A 13,495-nucleotide genomic window follows, 5' to 3' on the forward strand; every position below is an offset into this window, starting at 1 on the left:
AGCACAAGAAGGTTCTTGGCACTGAAGCATACTCATCCAAGCTAAAGCAGGTGCTCTCTAAGTCACATGCAAATACTCACACATAGCTCAAACCAAATGCCCCTACTCCCAACCCCACCCTTGCTCACGTGCATGCACCTTATTGTCATACAAGCCCCCCCGTACATGCAGCATGCACTGGAACGGATGTTGCAAGGCGGACGGGCTTGGAGGTCTGACCTAGGAGGTCTGGAGGTCCTCGGGGGTAGGAGAAGCCATTTCCTCCCTGATGAGGAGCCGGGAGGAAAGAGCAGCAGGCAGGGCTGAGGACGATGGTCTCAGCAGAAAGGAATTCCGAGAATGTTGTCCTTTAATCTGGAGTCAGCCTCGTGCACTCACTACATCTCTCTCTCTCGCTGTGTTGCTCTTAGCTTGCTCTGTCTTTTTTCTCATTTGGCTTTATCTGACCACCTCCTGGGTTTTCTGTTTCCGTGCCATAGGCGATGAAGGGTGTCAGATGGACGCAGGCAGATTGAAAATGCAAAACGACCGACCCATTTTTTTGACTTTCCGTTATACTGCGTGCATGAGTTTGTGTGTGTTCATGTAGCCCGTGCAGAAAAAGGAGAGCAGGAGTGTATAATGAGGGTATTTGTGAAGCAGAACAGAGAATAAGAAGGGTGAGAAAGCGAGACTAAGGAAGGAGGAATGCAAACGTGGTCGGAAGAAGATTGGGGGGGGGGGGCAAAAGGGAACATTACAAGTGTGGAATGTCCTTTTTTCATTTTGTAGCAGATACGTGTTGTTATAATCATCTCTGTGAAAACAGTTATTTGGTTGTGTGTTTAGGCCTCGGCTCAAAGCATTGTAGGGATGAGTTGTTGTTTTTTATTTCTTTCAAGGGGTTGGATGCAACAGGCTTGAGCATTCCATGCATAGTGTCAAACTGTGTGTGATCTAAACCCACTCATGCACACAGTAGGTTCTCCAACTTAAGTCTGGGCTGTACTGCATTTTAGACACGTGTGTTTTATAGACTTACAGAAACAGAGAAATGGGCTTTATTTATAGAGATGAGGGAGGATGTATGGAGAAAAGGGAGCTGGTGCTCTAAACACTATCTAGTGCAAAGAATATGGATGAAAATGATCTATAAATATGTTTTTAAATATGTGACTTTTTTTATGTCTTGAGCAGGAATAAATTTAAGTGTCAAAGATGGAGTAAGGGAAATTGGAAAGTACTGAAAAATCATCTGCTTTTGGTTTTAGTTTCCTTTATGATGACCATTGACAAAAAACACAAATCTAGAATAACTGCTGGCTTATCCTTCAGTGCAGGCATGCAAGGCCATAAATACACGGCTACAAAAATGGTTTAGTATTTTGCAAGTGGCTGGGGTGTAATTTCATATTTGAAATAAAGCTTAATACAGCTATCTTCCGGTGTGTCTGCAAGTGCATGCATGTGTTATGTATATGCCTTAATCTGCAGTTGTGGCTGGGTTTTCGAATAACTGCATTTCACTGAGGCGGATATACCCCGAGCTCTAGGTCTGTGGTTCTTCCTAGAAGGCTTTGTGAGAGTGTGAGTTTGTGTGCGTGCATGTGCGTGCATGTGCGTGCATACGTGTATATTGGAGTCCTGACTTTTGACTTTGCAGGGTGACAAATCCATGCAATAGACTGAGGTCATATGCATTTGAGCCTGCAACTGCAAGCGTAAGAGGAAGACGTGGAGCGGGCCATTTGTCGGTTAAGCATCTATCCATGTTTAAAAATGGCGACCTGCATTTAAACGTCTCATGGCAGTATCTCCATAGGTGCCGGATGCAGATATGCTGTAACTGAAGATTGAGCTCAGTACTTTGCTGCAAACGTAACTTAAAATTTTTTTTTAAAAAATTTAAAAATTCCAACAAAAATGTAGCAATGCTGTGTTGAGTCCTGTCCTTGATTAAAATGAAAGTATGTAGCCCGGCTCTATGGGAAGCTGTGCGACTTCCATTCATGATTTTCTTTGAGGTTTCACTGTTCTAAAATTCGTCAATGACCCTAACACTTAGTGTGCTCACTTGGCAGATGCGTGTCTCATTTCTGGTCACGTGACTCGCCCGACGGATCTCAGCCAACTAGCCTCAACTTCCGCCCTATTTCCACTGAAGCAGGAAGTAGAGATGAGAAAGTATCACACATCTGCAAAATGCGGCCCCCGGCTCTATTAATAGTCTCATTCAGTTTAGAAAAAATGCGGCTCAGCTTTTTATTCCTCGTATCAATTTCACTTGTCGGCTTGGAGATTTGCTCACTTGCTCAGTTCACCTCACATATCCAGGACAACTTCTCGTGCCACTGTCATATATAAAGTGATTTCCGTGGAATTCCTATTCCATGGCCGGATGACCTGGTAATCGATTGGCCTAGAATATTTATTTAGGCTGCCAGTAATGTATTTAAATCCAGTTGTACACTACCTGCGACTCCTGACGCAGCACTGCACAAGGAAACCCCTACACACGTGTTCTGCAGACCTTTGCACACCCTTATCTTCGTAGTTGGTAGTTGTGTATGTGCACCTGATGGCATTGTCACATATGTAGAGCAAACTGTAATCTGGGCTACCTGTGTTTGTTTGTGTTTGTGCTATTGTTGGTCCCTTTAGCTACCACCCCCGGCCCTCCCTGTTGTGGAGAAGACATAACAGAGAAAGACGTTTAAATATTGAAGTGAAACCGAGTGCTTGAAAACAATGAAAACTGTCCTCTGCAGCCACTGTTGCTCTTGAACGTGCACAAAAAGTGTCTCTGCTTTGATTACATTTCCACAATCCTTCTTTTCTGTGCAGGTAAAGAGCTATGCAAATAGACACCAGCCCAGCAACCATAAACCCTTTAGTCACTGCAGTACTTTAAACTAATACTGTCTGATTACTTGTAGCATGTTTTGTGGAGTTTTTGGATGTAATTTAGGCTAGTTGGCAATCAACTGAAAGCCCACCTGGGACTTATGAGGATTTCATTAGCTTTCCAGTAATAAACCATCATCATCCAAATCAGAGTCTGTGAAAGTGTCACCTGGTTGCTGTGAGTGTCTGAAAGTTTTAGAGCAGTTTCAGAAGTTTTTGAAAAATACTGAAAGCAAAGTGTGGAGCATCAGACCCAACATGAGTTTCCTTTCACCACAATCCTGCAAGTCAGAAACACACAAGCAACTTGTGCCGGTCACATAAACAATGACCCAGTTCATTCACTAATAGTTTATATTTAACTGCGTACTTCTTTTGAAGATCATTCCTCTCAAATTACCTATTCAAGCATATTTTAAGACTGAATAAGATCTTATAAGAAAAGGGGGAGAATCCAATGATTGTTCCTTCATACTTGTGCAGAGCCAGCCAAGTCTATAAATATATCTACGTGACAGTGCATCCTCTTTGCTTACATATATTCGTCCCTGACTTGAAGATCCAGATAAGCAGCCTGCAGTGCCTGGAGGGGGAACTGCAGCCAAAAGCTGTAGGAAAAATCTGGAGTTTAGGAAAGCACCTGGAACCCGTCCACTCTCTTACTAGGGGTCACTGAGTTTTGTCTGGAGGCTTTCCCTACTGTAGCTGTTAACAATGCTGCTGCTTTCCTGCAGGCTCATGGCTCCACACACACAAACTGCGAGGTCCCAAAAGAGTTACAGGGACAAATTTGGAAAACATGCTTAGTTTGAAGTAGCACAAAATGGCTGCTGTTGATGCTTCAGGTGGATGTAGGGTAGTCTGATAAAAGACAGGAAGTGTTCTTTTTCCTCTCTCTCTCTATTTTGACAGGAAGGAGGGGTAGAGTGGGGCGGTTGATATCAGTTAATCACCCCCTTTTCATTTCCCATGCACATGTTGTCTGCCAGGTTTGAGACATGTATTGTGCATCTTTGTAATAGGTGCTCCTCTGTACTGACGTTCACGCTGCAATTGTAAATAAAAGTACAGTTCTGAGTTTCCCCGGTGGATTGATGTGGAAAGATTGTGTGAAGTGGGTACACCAGAATGGGAACAGGGAGGCCTGTCCTGCCAGATATGATTTCATATCTTACGTAAGCTCAAGATGGGGGCAGAGAAGCATTAACCCTGTGCATTAGTGACTTGTGTGTCTCTGTGTGTATTTTGTGCAGTAAAACCTGACGGGTTTTCTGCTGTGTTACAGGTGGTGACACTGTGGTACAGAGCCCCAGAAGTGCTGCTCCAGTCAAGTTACGCTACACCGGTGGACCTGTGGAGTGTCGGCTGTATCTTCGCTGAGATGTTCAGGAGAAGGTGAGGCCTATGGGCAAAGCTATCTGGGCTTTATACTTGTTTAAATCTGGACTGACTTTGAACTTCAGTTAAAGTCTCTAAGCATTTCTCTTATTCCTTTGTTTCTTTCACTAATGTTGATTCTGGTACTTTTACTGTTGAGCAGTGTACCATACAATAAACATAACGTGGAAGGATTCTGTCGAGGTTTTCACAAACGCTTCCCGAGTCACGCGATCACATTTCATTCAGAGGTTTAGTGTTGACGCACCTTGGCGGTAAAGTCTAAACACATGTTAGACTTTGGTCTTCATATTCAGACTCTTTGTGAGCGTCATGTTGTCTTGAATGTTTTCACTGGTATCTTTTTTTTAATAGCACTTTGCTGGGTCTTACTAACCACATCACCTATTTGCACACACATCTGTGCAACACCTTATTCAATGCACTGTAAGTCTTTATCTGTGATATACACACTTAGGCTAACGGTTATATAAGAGACAATTTGGGATTCAGGGCTATGTAGACCTTATAGATGACCCGCTTTCCTGTTGCCAAGATGTGACGTTGCATGGTATAGAGACTTCTAGCCACTGTATTGGGTATACCTGCTTAATTTCTTGTTTATACGAATTAGCCGATCACATAGCAGCGAATCGGTGCTTTTAGACGTGTTGACACGGTCAAGACGACCAGATCAACATGTCCAATCTGAAAGCAGATGAGCTTTAATAACAGAAGACCATCTATTCAGCCAAAAAAAAGGAAACTGAGGCTATAGTTTACACAAGTTCACCAAGTTTAAACAACAGATAATTGGAAAAATGTTGCTCGATCTGATGAGTCTCTATTTCTGCTGCAGCATTCGGATGTTAGCGTCATAATTTGGTGTGAACATGAAAGCATAAATCCATCCTGCCTAGTATCAAAGGTTTAGTCTGCTGGTTATGGTGTGATGGTGTGTGGGATATTTTTGTGCCATTTAAAATTATGCTCAATGCCAAATAAGTATGGTTGAAATTAGGGCTGCCACGATTAGTCGACTAGTCACGATTACGTCGACTATCAGAATCGTCGACGACTGATTTAATAGTCGACGCATCGTTTGAAGCTTTGTAAGATCACAAAAGACGCAGGACTAAGTAGTAGGATTTAAGAGTGTAATAACGGACTTAAACAGAAGATGGCAGCACTGCATGTACAAGGATGCCAGCTGCCGTTAAACCCCGAAGAAGAAGAAGTAGCTCTGTCCCAGAATTCATAGCGCAGCCCAGCTCAGTTTCCAACAATGGCGGCAGCTAGTTAGTTTTAATATTACTCTTATTTTTCTTTCTGGGTCACAAAATAAACGTTTAACATATTTTCAGGCGAGAATGTAGCTGTGTAAACCTCAAATATCTGCTCAGTTTATCAAGACACCACATGTTTTCAAAAGCGCTCCGACGGTTTCGGAGACGTCTGTTACCCACTAGCTCGATAGCTAGCCGGGGGCAAGGCTCACTAGAGTCCGGTGAGAACACCGGACTCCCGGCAAATCGTTTTCAAACCCACCGCTGTCTTTCGCTACTGAGGTTAAACATATATAAGTCACTTAGATAACTTAAAAATGTTATCGTTTGGCTTTTTTTTTTTTTAGTATTTTATTTGTTCCTGAGTAAATCGGTTTGGCTGAGATTAAAGTTAGTTTTTACACAGCTGAATAAACGTCAAGCAGACAGCTGATTATCAGAAGTGTGAGATGCTCGAGAATATACTCCGTTGTCCCGTTATATTTTAGATAGCAAGGAGTTTATTAAATTTCACAAAAACAATCTGCAGATTTCATTAAACTTTAATAAACTATCATCTTGTCTTTATTTTTAGTTAGCACATACCTTAAACACTTAAAGCTGTAAGCTAATGATAGTTATATAAGAGCAGATGCTGCTGGTGCAATAAGCTGTACATTACGTCCAATGGATGATGATCTGATTAGTCGACTAATCGCAAAAATAATCGGTGACTAGTCGACTATCAAAATAATCGTTTGTGGCAGCCCTAGTTGAAATGCCACAGCCTACCTGAATATTATGACCACAGACCACAGAGTACCCATCTTCTGATGGCAGATAAAGTGCTATGTTAGAAAGCTCATATCGTCATAACAATGATTTCACTGTACTCAAATGGCCTCCACAGACACCAGATATCTATCCAATGCAGCATTTTGGCATGTGGTGCAGCGGAAGATTAACCTCGTGGGTGTGCAGCCGACAAATCTGCACCAACTGAATGACTCTGTAATGTCAACGTGGAGCAAAAACTCTGAGGAATTTTTAGAGCCACTTGTTGAATCTGTGCCACAAGCAATTAAGGCATTTCTGAAGGGAAAAGGGTGTCCAACCCAAGACTAATGAAGTTTTATTTCTGTTCCAACAAACTCTTGATAGCTATTGTAATTTCTCTTATTTGGGTTACACCAAAGCAGTGTGGAAGGGAAAATACCCACCCAAGTCCCTTTACTGTGTTGTTAAGTAATGATTGAGTAATGATGACATTCCTCAGTGAGCACACCACTTTAACCGAATCACTTGGGGAGGTTACAGACATGAGAAGTGATATGGGGGACTGGAACCAAGTCATTGTGTCATTAATATTAAATACTCCTTCATACTTGTTTACAATAAAATCTGATAACTGAGTCACGGAGGCAAAAAAAAAAGATGTCTCTGTAGCCCCCCTCATAAATTATCTGACTGTTCATTTTATCATATAAGTTGCAGTAATAGTAATAATTAAATAATATAATACACACATTTTTGGGGCAGTATAAGACATCAAAACGTCTTCTTTACTGATGGGTTGACCTCATTCACGGTTTAAAAAATAAATAAATTAAAAAACCCAGTTATTATCTGTGACCCAAGTTTGATTTTTACTCCTTGTGTCAATACTCATAAAAATGTTCCCATGTGAACAGATGAAAAAGCTTTAAGTCTTTCTTTGACTGTTGTATTTACGATCGCTCACAAAGGAGCAGCTCGACGAAGAGGGCCACGGGTGTTCTTTGTATCATTGCTCTAATTTTACTTGAAAAACACGAACTGAAATCACTCGGCACAATCGGTTGTTTGGGAGTTTCTTACTGTAGTCATCTTTTCCTCAAATGACACCTGTCAGATGCGTTATGAGCAGCGAGGAATCACATTTCGGTTGGCTTATCAAGCCATTACAGTAACACTGCTGTCTGCTGTGGTTGCAGCATGCAAGTCTAGATTCTACTTCTACTTGGTGTAGGTATTTGTCAGTTTGTGGTCTAACGAACTTCATGCTGGCGAGCCAAGCTAATAACGGACAGTTTTCACCCAAAAAAAAAGTTACAACTGCCTGTTTTTGGTCTTTTGGAAGAAAGAAAAGACGGGGGCAAAAAGATGCAGTTTTATCCTCGTCAAATTAAGACGACGTTGATTTAATGTTTTTAAGGTGCTATAGTATGTATAAAATGTATGCTTTAATTGACAGTAGAGAGGCCGCTCCAGGCTGAAGTGGTGTGTTCTACAGTAGATAATAACAGTCTTTCTGAGGTAGGGCTAAGTGCCAAGAGAAGCAGCCCTGCTTCCTTCCCCAAACGACTCCTTACCCCAGCATGCACAGCCGCACACAGCAACCCACGCTCTGTACTTGGGACCTGATGGGAATGTATAGGTTCCTCTATCAAAAGGTTACCCAAGGCTAACATCTAGTCGTGCTGCACAAAAACACGCAGAGGCACTTTCGGAGTATCTTGTTGACAAATAGTGCCGTGATGAAGCTTGATCTAAGAGTTGTTTGATCAAGCTCAATTTGTTTGCCGGCTATTTAAATCTTGGCAGGTGACCATATTTTAATGATGCTTTATAAGTTTTCACGCATAGGACAAAAAGATGGGTCTTTTGGGACTGTGAGAGACTGCTTTGATACTTAGTTTTATAATTAGGATTAAGGTTTCATTCTCTTAGTTTGCAACATTTAAATCGAGGCCATTTCACAGTATAGCTTCTCTTCGAACTTGCGTTCCCACGTCATTTGACATCTTTCAAACTTTTTTCAAGTTTCCTTATTTTCCTGTTGTTCATATATTTATCAAAAAACACATACACATACACATGCCATACGTGCACTTTCATAATGATGTGTAATCGTGAAATATGGCCAAAGTTTCATGAGGTCAGCGTATGCAGACGTTTCGGTGAGAGCCGAGATCCCTTGTATGGTCATCTGAATGACACAGCTGTGGTCACAGAAGTCCCCCTCTGCTGTCTAAAGTTTCTCATAGTCGGCCTTGAAGGGTGGGGGAACGGAGACCGGTGATGAATTAAAGGGGGCCGCAGTCCAAAAATAAGCAGGATTATTTCAAACTCCGAATCATGCAAAGCTGGTGAAGCATTTACAGGTTTTCAGTTTGTGGCGCCAGGTTTAAAACGTTGTCCTCGTCATTGGCGTTCAGAAATTGTGTCTGTGCACTGCATTTCAAATATTTTCAGCGGTTTATGGGTGAATTTCGAATAAGTTTTAGAGGTAATGTATTCACAGTCATGCTCGTAACTACTTCATTCAATGTCAGTGATGTATGGTACTTTCCATACTTGTGGCAAGGTCAAGCTGGAAAATTTTATTGAAGGTCAGGCTTTAAATGAAGAGAACAAAGCAAAGTTTATTTCCCATCAATGCGTCTTTTACAGTCGTGAAAAAACTGATCTTGATCTGTAATCAAACATTTTTAAGTCAAATAGTAGAAACAATGTGTGCTTAATCTGTGTACCAAAGGTCTGTCCTTGTGTTATATGGTGCTCATTTAAAAGCACAGTCTGGTTCTGTTTGCAGCCCTGATCAGAGTGAGCAGTTGAATGCAGTACATCTCCTCGCACCCTGACACAATAAACTTTGAAGTGTGTTGGTTTGTGTAGTTCATTTTCAAAATCTGGCATCTGCCCAACTTTGCTTTAAGGTAGAAGGTAAGGCAAAGCTCTTTGATGGCCACAAACACACACACACGAACACACACTTCTCTGCTCAGTCTCAGCGGATGATTAAGATGGCTTTTAAAAGGCCACCTGTCAGAGATTAAAGGGCACCTGGGAGAAGAGAAAGAAAGCAAGATATTGTAGAAAGCAGTGTTTGTTAGTTATGCAGTTATATTGAAATTGAGATTAGAAATGCTGACAGCTCAGGGGCACAAAAGCAGACCTCTATGCTCACAATTAAGCTGTTTTTCAGAATAATTGTTTACCACTTTTAAAGGAGATCTGTTATGCTCATTTCTAGCTTCACATTTTTATTCCTTGCTCCACTAGAGAAAATCTTTGCATGATTGAAAGTCAAATTTGTCTTATACTAGAACTTGTTGGAGCCCCCTTCATTCGTCCACCAGCCTTTAAGTCAGCTTTCTTCTGATTGGGTGTCCCCTCGGAACAGATAGTTGGTCAGGTAAAGCGACTGCTCAGAACCAGAGTTGTGACGACATAAGAGCTCTGACATCATAGAATTAAGAGTAGTAAAAAAGATTAGCTGAAGCATTTTGAGCTGTTAACCCTGATCTTTTGGTTTATACTCACTGTGAGCATCTACACTGCAGGACTAAACCGTCTGTACATATATGATAGAAAACAAAGGAAAAATAATTGGTCTCCTGTTTTCTGTCGCTTACTTCGATTTTGTTTGGTTTGCAAGTTGTCGGGTTGGACTTTGCATTATTGTAGCATCTTGACTTTGTAATATCAGAGGAAAACCCCAACAATCAACCTCTATGAGCAAGCACCTAGAGAAAGTGGCAAGGAAAAACTCCCTTTTAACAGGAAGAAACCTCCAACACAAACTGTCTCAGAGAGGGCCAGCCATCTAACTCGACTGGTTAAGATGCCCTGTGGAAGAACACCAGAGATTCATAACTAATGATTTAAATGCAGAGTAGTTTATAAGCACAGAGTGAAAAAGGCTGAGTGAAGAAGAAACAGTTGGTTCATACGTTAGATGTAATTTTGAAAGTAAGCCTAAAACCCCCCACGAGCAGCCATGACCCCCATTTTTGACACCCCACGTCGCGTCTCAGGCCAGAAACATGTGAAGTCTCTTTGAGTCATGAGACTTCAAAGGTTTCATGACTCATAAGCACATTCTTCTTCACTTTCACCACCAAACATGCTATTAGAGTACATGGTCATTAAAAGTGTTTTTAATGACTATGTACTGTAGTGAGAATAGTTGCTCTCAAAGGAATTTGAGCAAATATTATACAAGTCTGCGTCTGCATCTGCATGGCTGGGATGGTGTTGGGTGAGTCACAGTTCGAATGAATTTTGGAGAGAGCTTGTGCTTGTTGACATTCCCCTAACCAAAAAGGTTGAACGCGGTTCGTTAATGGCCCGGGAGAGGCCCCACATCCGTGTTGACTTTCTCACAGTTTGGAACTCGATTGATAAATTCTCAAAAGCACACCCTTGCATGCACGCGTGCATGCAGTACAGCGCGGGATACCCTGCATGAAAAGTCCGCAGTCCAACACACACACCCCTCATTTCTTTCCAGCTCCCACTTAGATAGTTCGAGACGCTCACGTGCAAACATGCGAATTCACACGCGCATTCCAGAGGTTCTCTCAAAGGAATGTGGGACGACGCCGTGCTGGCACTAAAGGATGCGTGACTCAGCTGCCTGTCCCAACTCGGTCTCGGCCTTTTCGCTGCAGCCACTTGTGTGGCGTTGTGCATGGGCATTGGGATTTGTACGTGCAAATCTCAGGGTGGGAAACGATGCCAGAGCGCGAGCACTCGCACTCAACTGCTGACTGTGTGTGCATGCCAGCGGCCAGCTCTGTGTGAATCCAGTTATCCCCCTTCAACAAACCAACAAACCACTCCAGGTTTAAAAATGGACCTCTCGGAATTATCAGCCCTACTTGTTTTGGCATGATAACTTTGCTGTAGGTGATTTTTTTTCTCTCTCTTTTTTCATTTGCAACAGTCAGAAACTGGTTTGGTCTGATCTTACATGCCTTTCAAATTTCAGTGCGGTGCCTTGCCCTAAAAGACCTGCATATGCAATCATTTTTGAGACATCCGTTACTCAAGGACACCATTTCTGAACACTGGAAAGAAACTAAGATCTTAATTCCACTTCCAAACTTAAGCCTGTGACAGGGAGTCTGCTGTCACAGTAAAAATGTGCCAAACACCTTTTGTGTGACTAATATCCCCAGTGTCTCCACTGTAGGAAAGTGTGGGTGTAAGCTATGCAAAGCTTCCTGCAAGTGGGAAAGCACAAGGAGCACATGGTGGCTAAACCAGTCTCTGTTGAGTTCAGTTAAGTGGGGTGCACTTGAGGTGTACTAAGGCCTGGATACAAAATGCAGACAGGCATGCCTAAAGGCACATCTATATGATGATACCCTGGCACTACATTGACATCTGCTGGTGAGCAAACACAGTAAAGAAGTGGAATGTATTTTTAAAAAAGAAAGAGAGAGAGAGAGCTGTTTCCCCTTCTGAGCCTTGTGTGTTCATTTTGTGAGGAACACTTAGAAATATTAATCTCGTTTAGCCTAAAAGTGGTGGTGTGTGCAATGTTAAACAAGTCCCCTCTTGTGACAACAGGACCTCCTTATTTCCCCTCAGAGGAACTTTGACAGGAAGCTCCAGCTCCTATACCTCTTTCTCTGTTAGGATAATCCAACTTTTCTTTCAAACGCCTTTTCCTCCCAATTTCCTCCACGCATTCAGTCAGCAAGAGCAAAAGCAGACATTCGCACTCTCTCACACACACACACACACGGGATAAAAAGGCTTTTTCTGTCCCGTGTGGCGACTGCCAGGCTTGTGCTGATGATGACTACTGGAATCTGTGCTGATCCCATGCCAAGCACGGGCACCCGAAGACTGCCCAAAGCCACAGGAACCACCAGCAGCCCTGCTGCCGCTCTCCTCCCTCCTTTCATCCCCCGTTTCCTTCCCTCCCCATCCTCAGCAGCACCACCAACACTGCTCCACAATCCCTGTTCCCTGGGATGGAGCTGCGAGCGTGTGGCTACTTCAAAACGTTCACATCGGAGTCCCACATTCCTCGAGCCAAAAGCTTATATGTTAGGGCTGTTGGTCTTACAGCGTACCATGGGAAAATGACTCCTATCTAAAGCAGGTTACAAAAGAGAAAACTGAATCTTTACATTTGAAAAAGTTTGAAACCTTTTCTGCATTTCCGGGTTTTGTTTTGTTTTTGCAACATAATATGTAGAAACTAAACTAACCTTTTTTATAATTTCTGTTTTCTAGGCCGCTGTTTAGAGGAAACTCGGATGTTGATCAGCTTGGAAAGATTTTTGAGTAAGTAATGACTACTCTTGTTTTCCATTTCTCCTCAGGCTCGGTTATATTTTCTTTCAACTCAGTGGAATTTTGGAAGATTCAGTCAACCCTTTGCCTAAACATTAAGGACAGAACATGCACTCATTTACTGTTTTTCTAATTAATGAAAAACCCATCAGATGAACCCACACTGCTTTTCTGGGGTGCATGTATTCGTGCCCCCCCCCCCCCAGTCTCTGAACTGGAATTAAGTGGTGAATGCTTCCCATTGCCGATGATGAAGACACTGATGATCTGTATGATTCCACAGTGTTGTCGGGGTACCCTCGGCAGAAGACTGGCCCCAGGAAGTAGCCCTGCCACAGAGTGCCTTCACACCCCGGCCCCCGAAACCAATAGAAGACCTAGTTCCAGACATGGACGAGCAGGGACGGGCCTTGTTAATGGTTTGTAGTGTAACTCTCATGTGTGTCCCAATAGATTGCATGGAAAATGTTTTTAAAGCTGCCACTTGCTCATCACTGTCACCTTTATGGCATCGTGCACATTTATTTATGGGCCAAAGCGCTAAGAGGAGCTAAGCTAACAAAACAACTTCTGTCAGTAACCTTGACGACCTTGTACCATTTTATTGTTTTTTTTTTTTTTTTTTTTTATACATTTTATATCTTCTAACTCCTTGTTTTTTCTGAACATGGAGCCTGAAATCCTCATGTGTGGAAAATAAATGCATGAAGCAAAGCGTTTACTTCACCATCAAGCAGATTTATACCCAACTTGTAGTTCGGCTCGTTTATAAAAGCACAAATATAATCGATCATTCATCAGGATTATTGCATTTTGGAGCATTGATTTTGATTTTAAAAACAGCGTGGGAACCGAGCTGCACGCAATATTTTATTCAACCTAGAAATGTAAACAAG

At 42.3% G+C, this 13,495-nt stretch overlaps 1 protein-coding gene across 2 annotated transcripts in view; it reads left to right on the forward strand.

Annotated features, from left to right (window-relative positions):
* The window catches only part of cdk6 (cyclin dependent kinase 6), a 39,290-nt gene that overhangs the window by 22,478 nt on the left and 3,317 nt on the right, over positions 1 to 13,495 (forward strand). For both annotated transcript variants that reach the window (XM_084919287.1, XM_084919288.1), the window contains 3 exons: positions 4,169 to 4,278; positions 12,540 to 12,590; positions 12,883 to 13,018. In XM_084919287.1, coding sequence (XP_084775413.1) covers positions 4,169 to 4,278; positions 12,540 to 12,590; positions 12,883 to 13,018 — 297 coding nt within the window. The remainder of the gene's footprint in view (positions 1 to 4,168; positions 4,279 to 12,539; positions 12,591 to 12,882; positions 13,019 to 13,495) is intronic.

This window comes from Perissodus microlepis, chromosome 22 (genome assembly GCF_051167445.1).
Source record: "Perissodus microlepis isolate ML-2025 ecotype Zambia chromosome 22, ASM5116744v1, whole genome shotgun sequence".
NCBI classification, from domain to species: Eukaryota; Metazoa; Chordata; class Actinopteri; order Cichliformes; family Cichlidae; genus Perissodus; species Perissodus microlepis.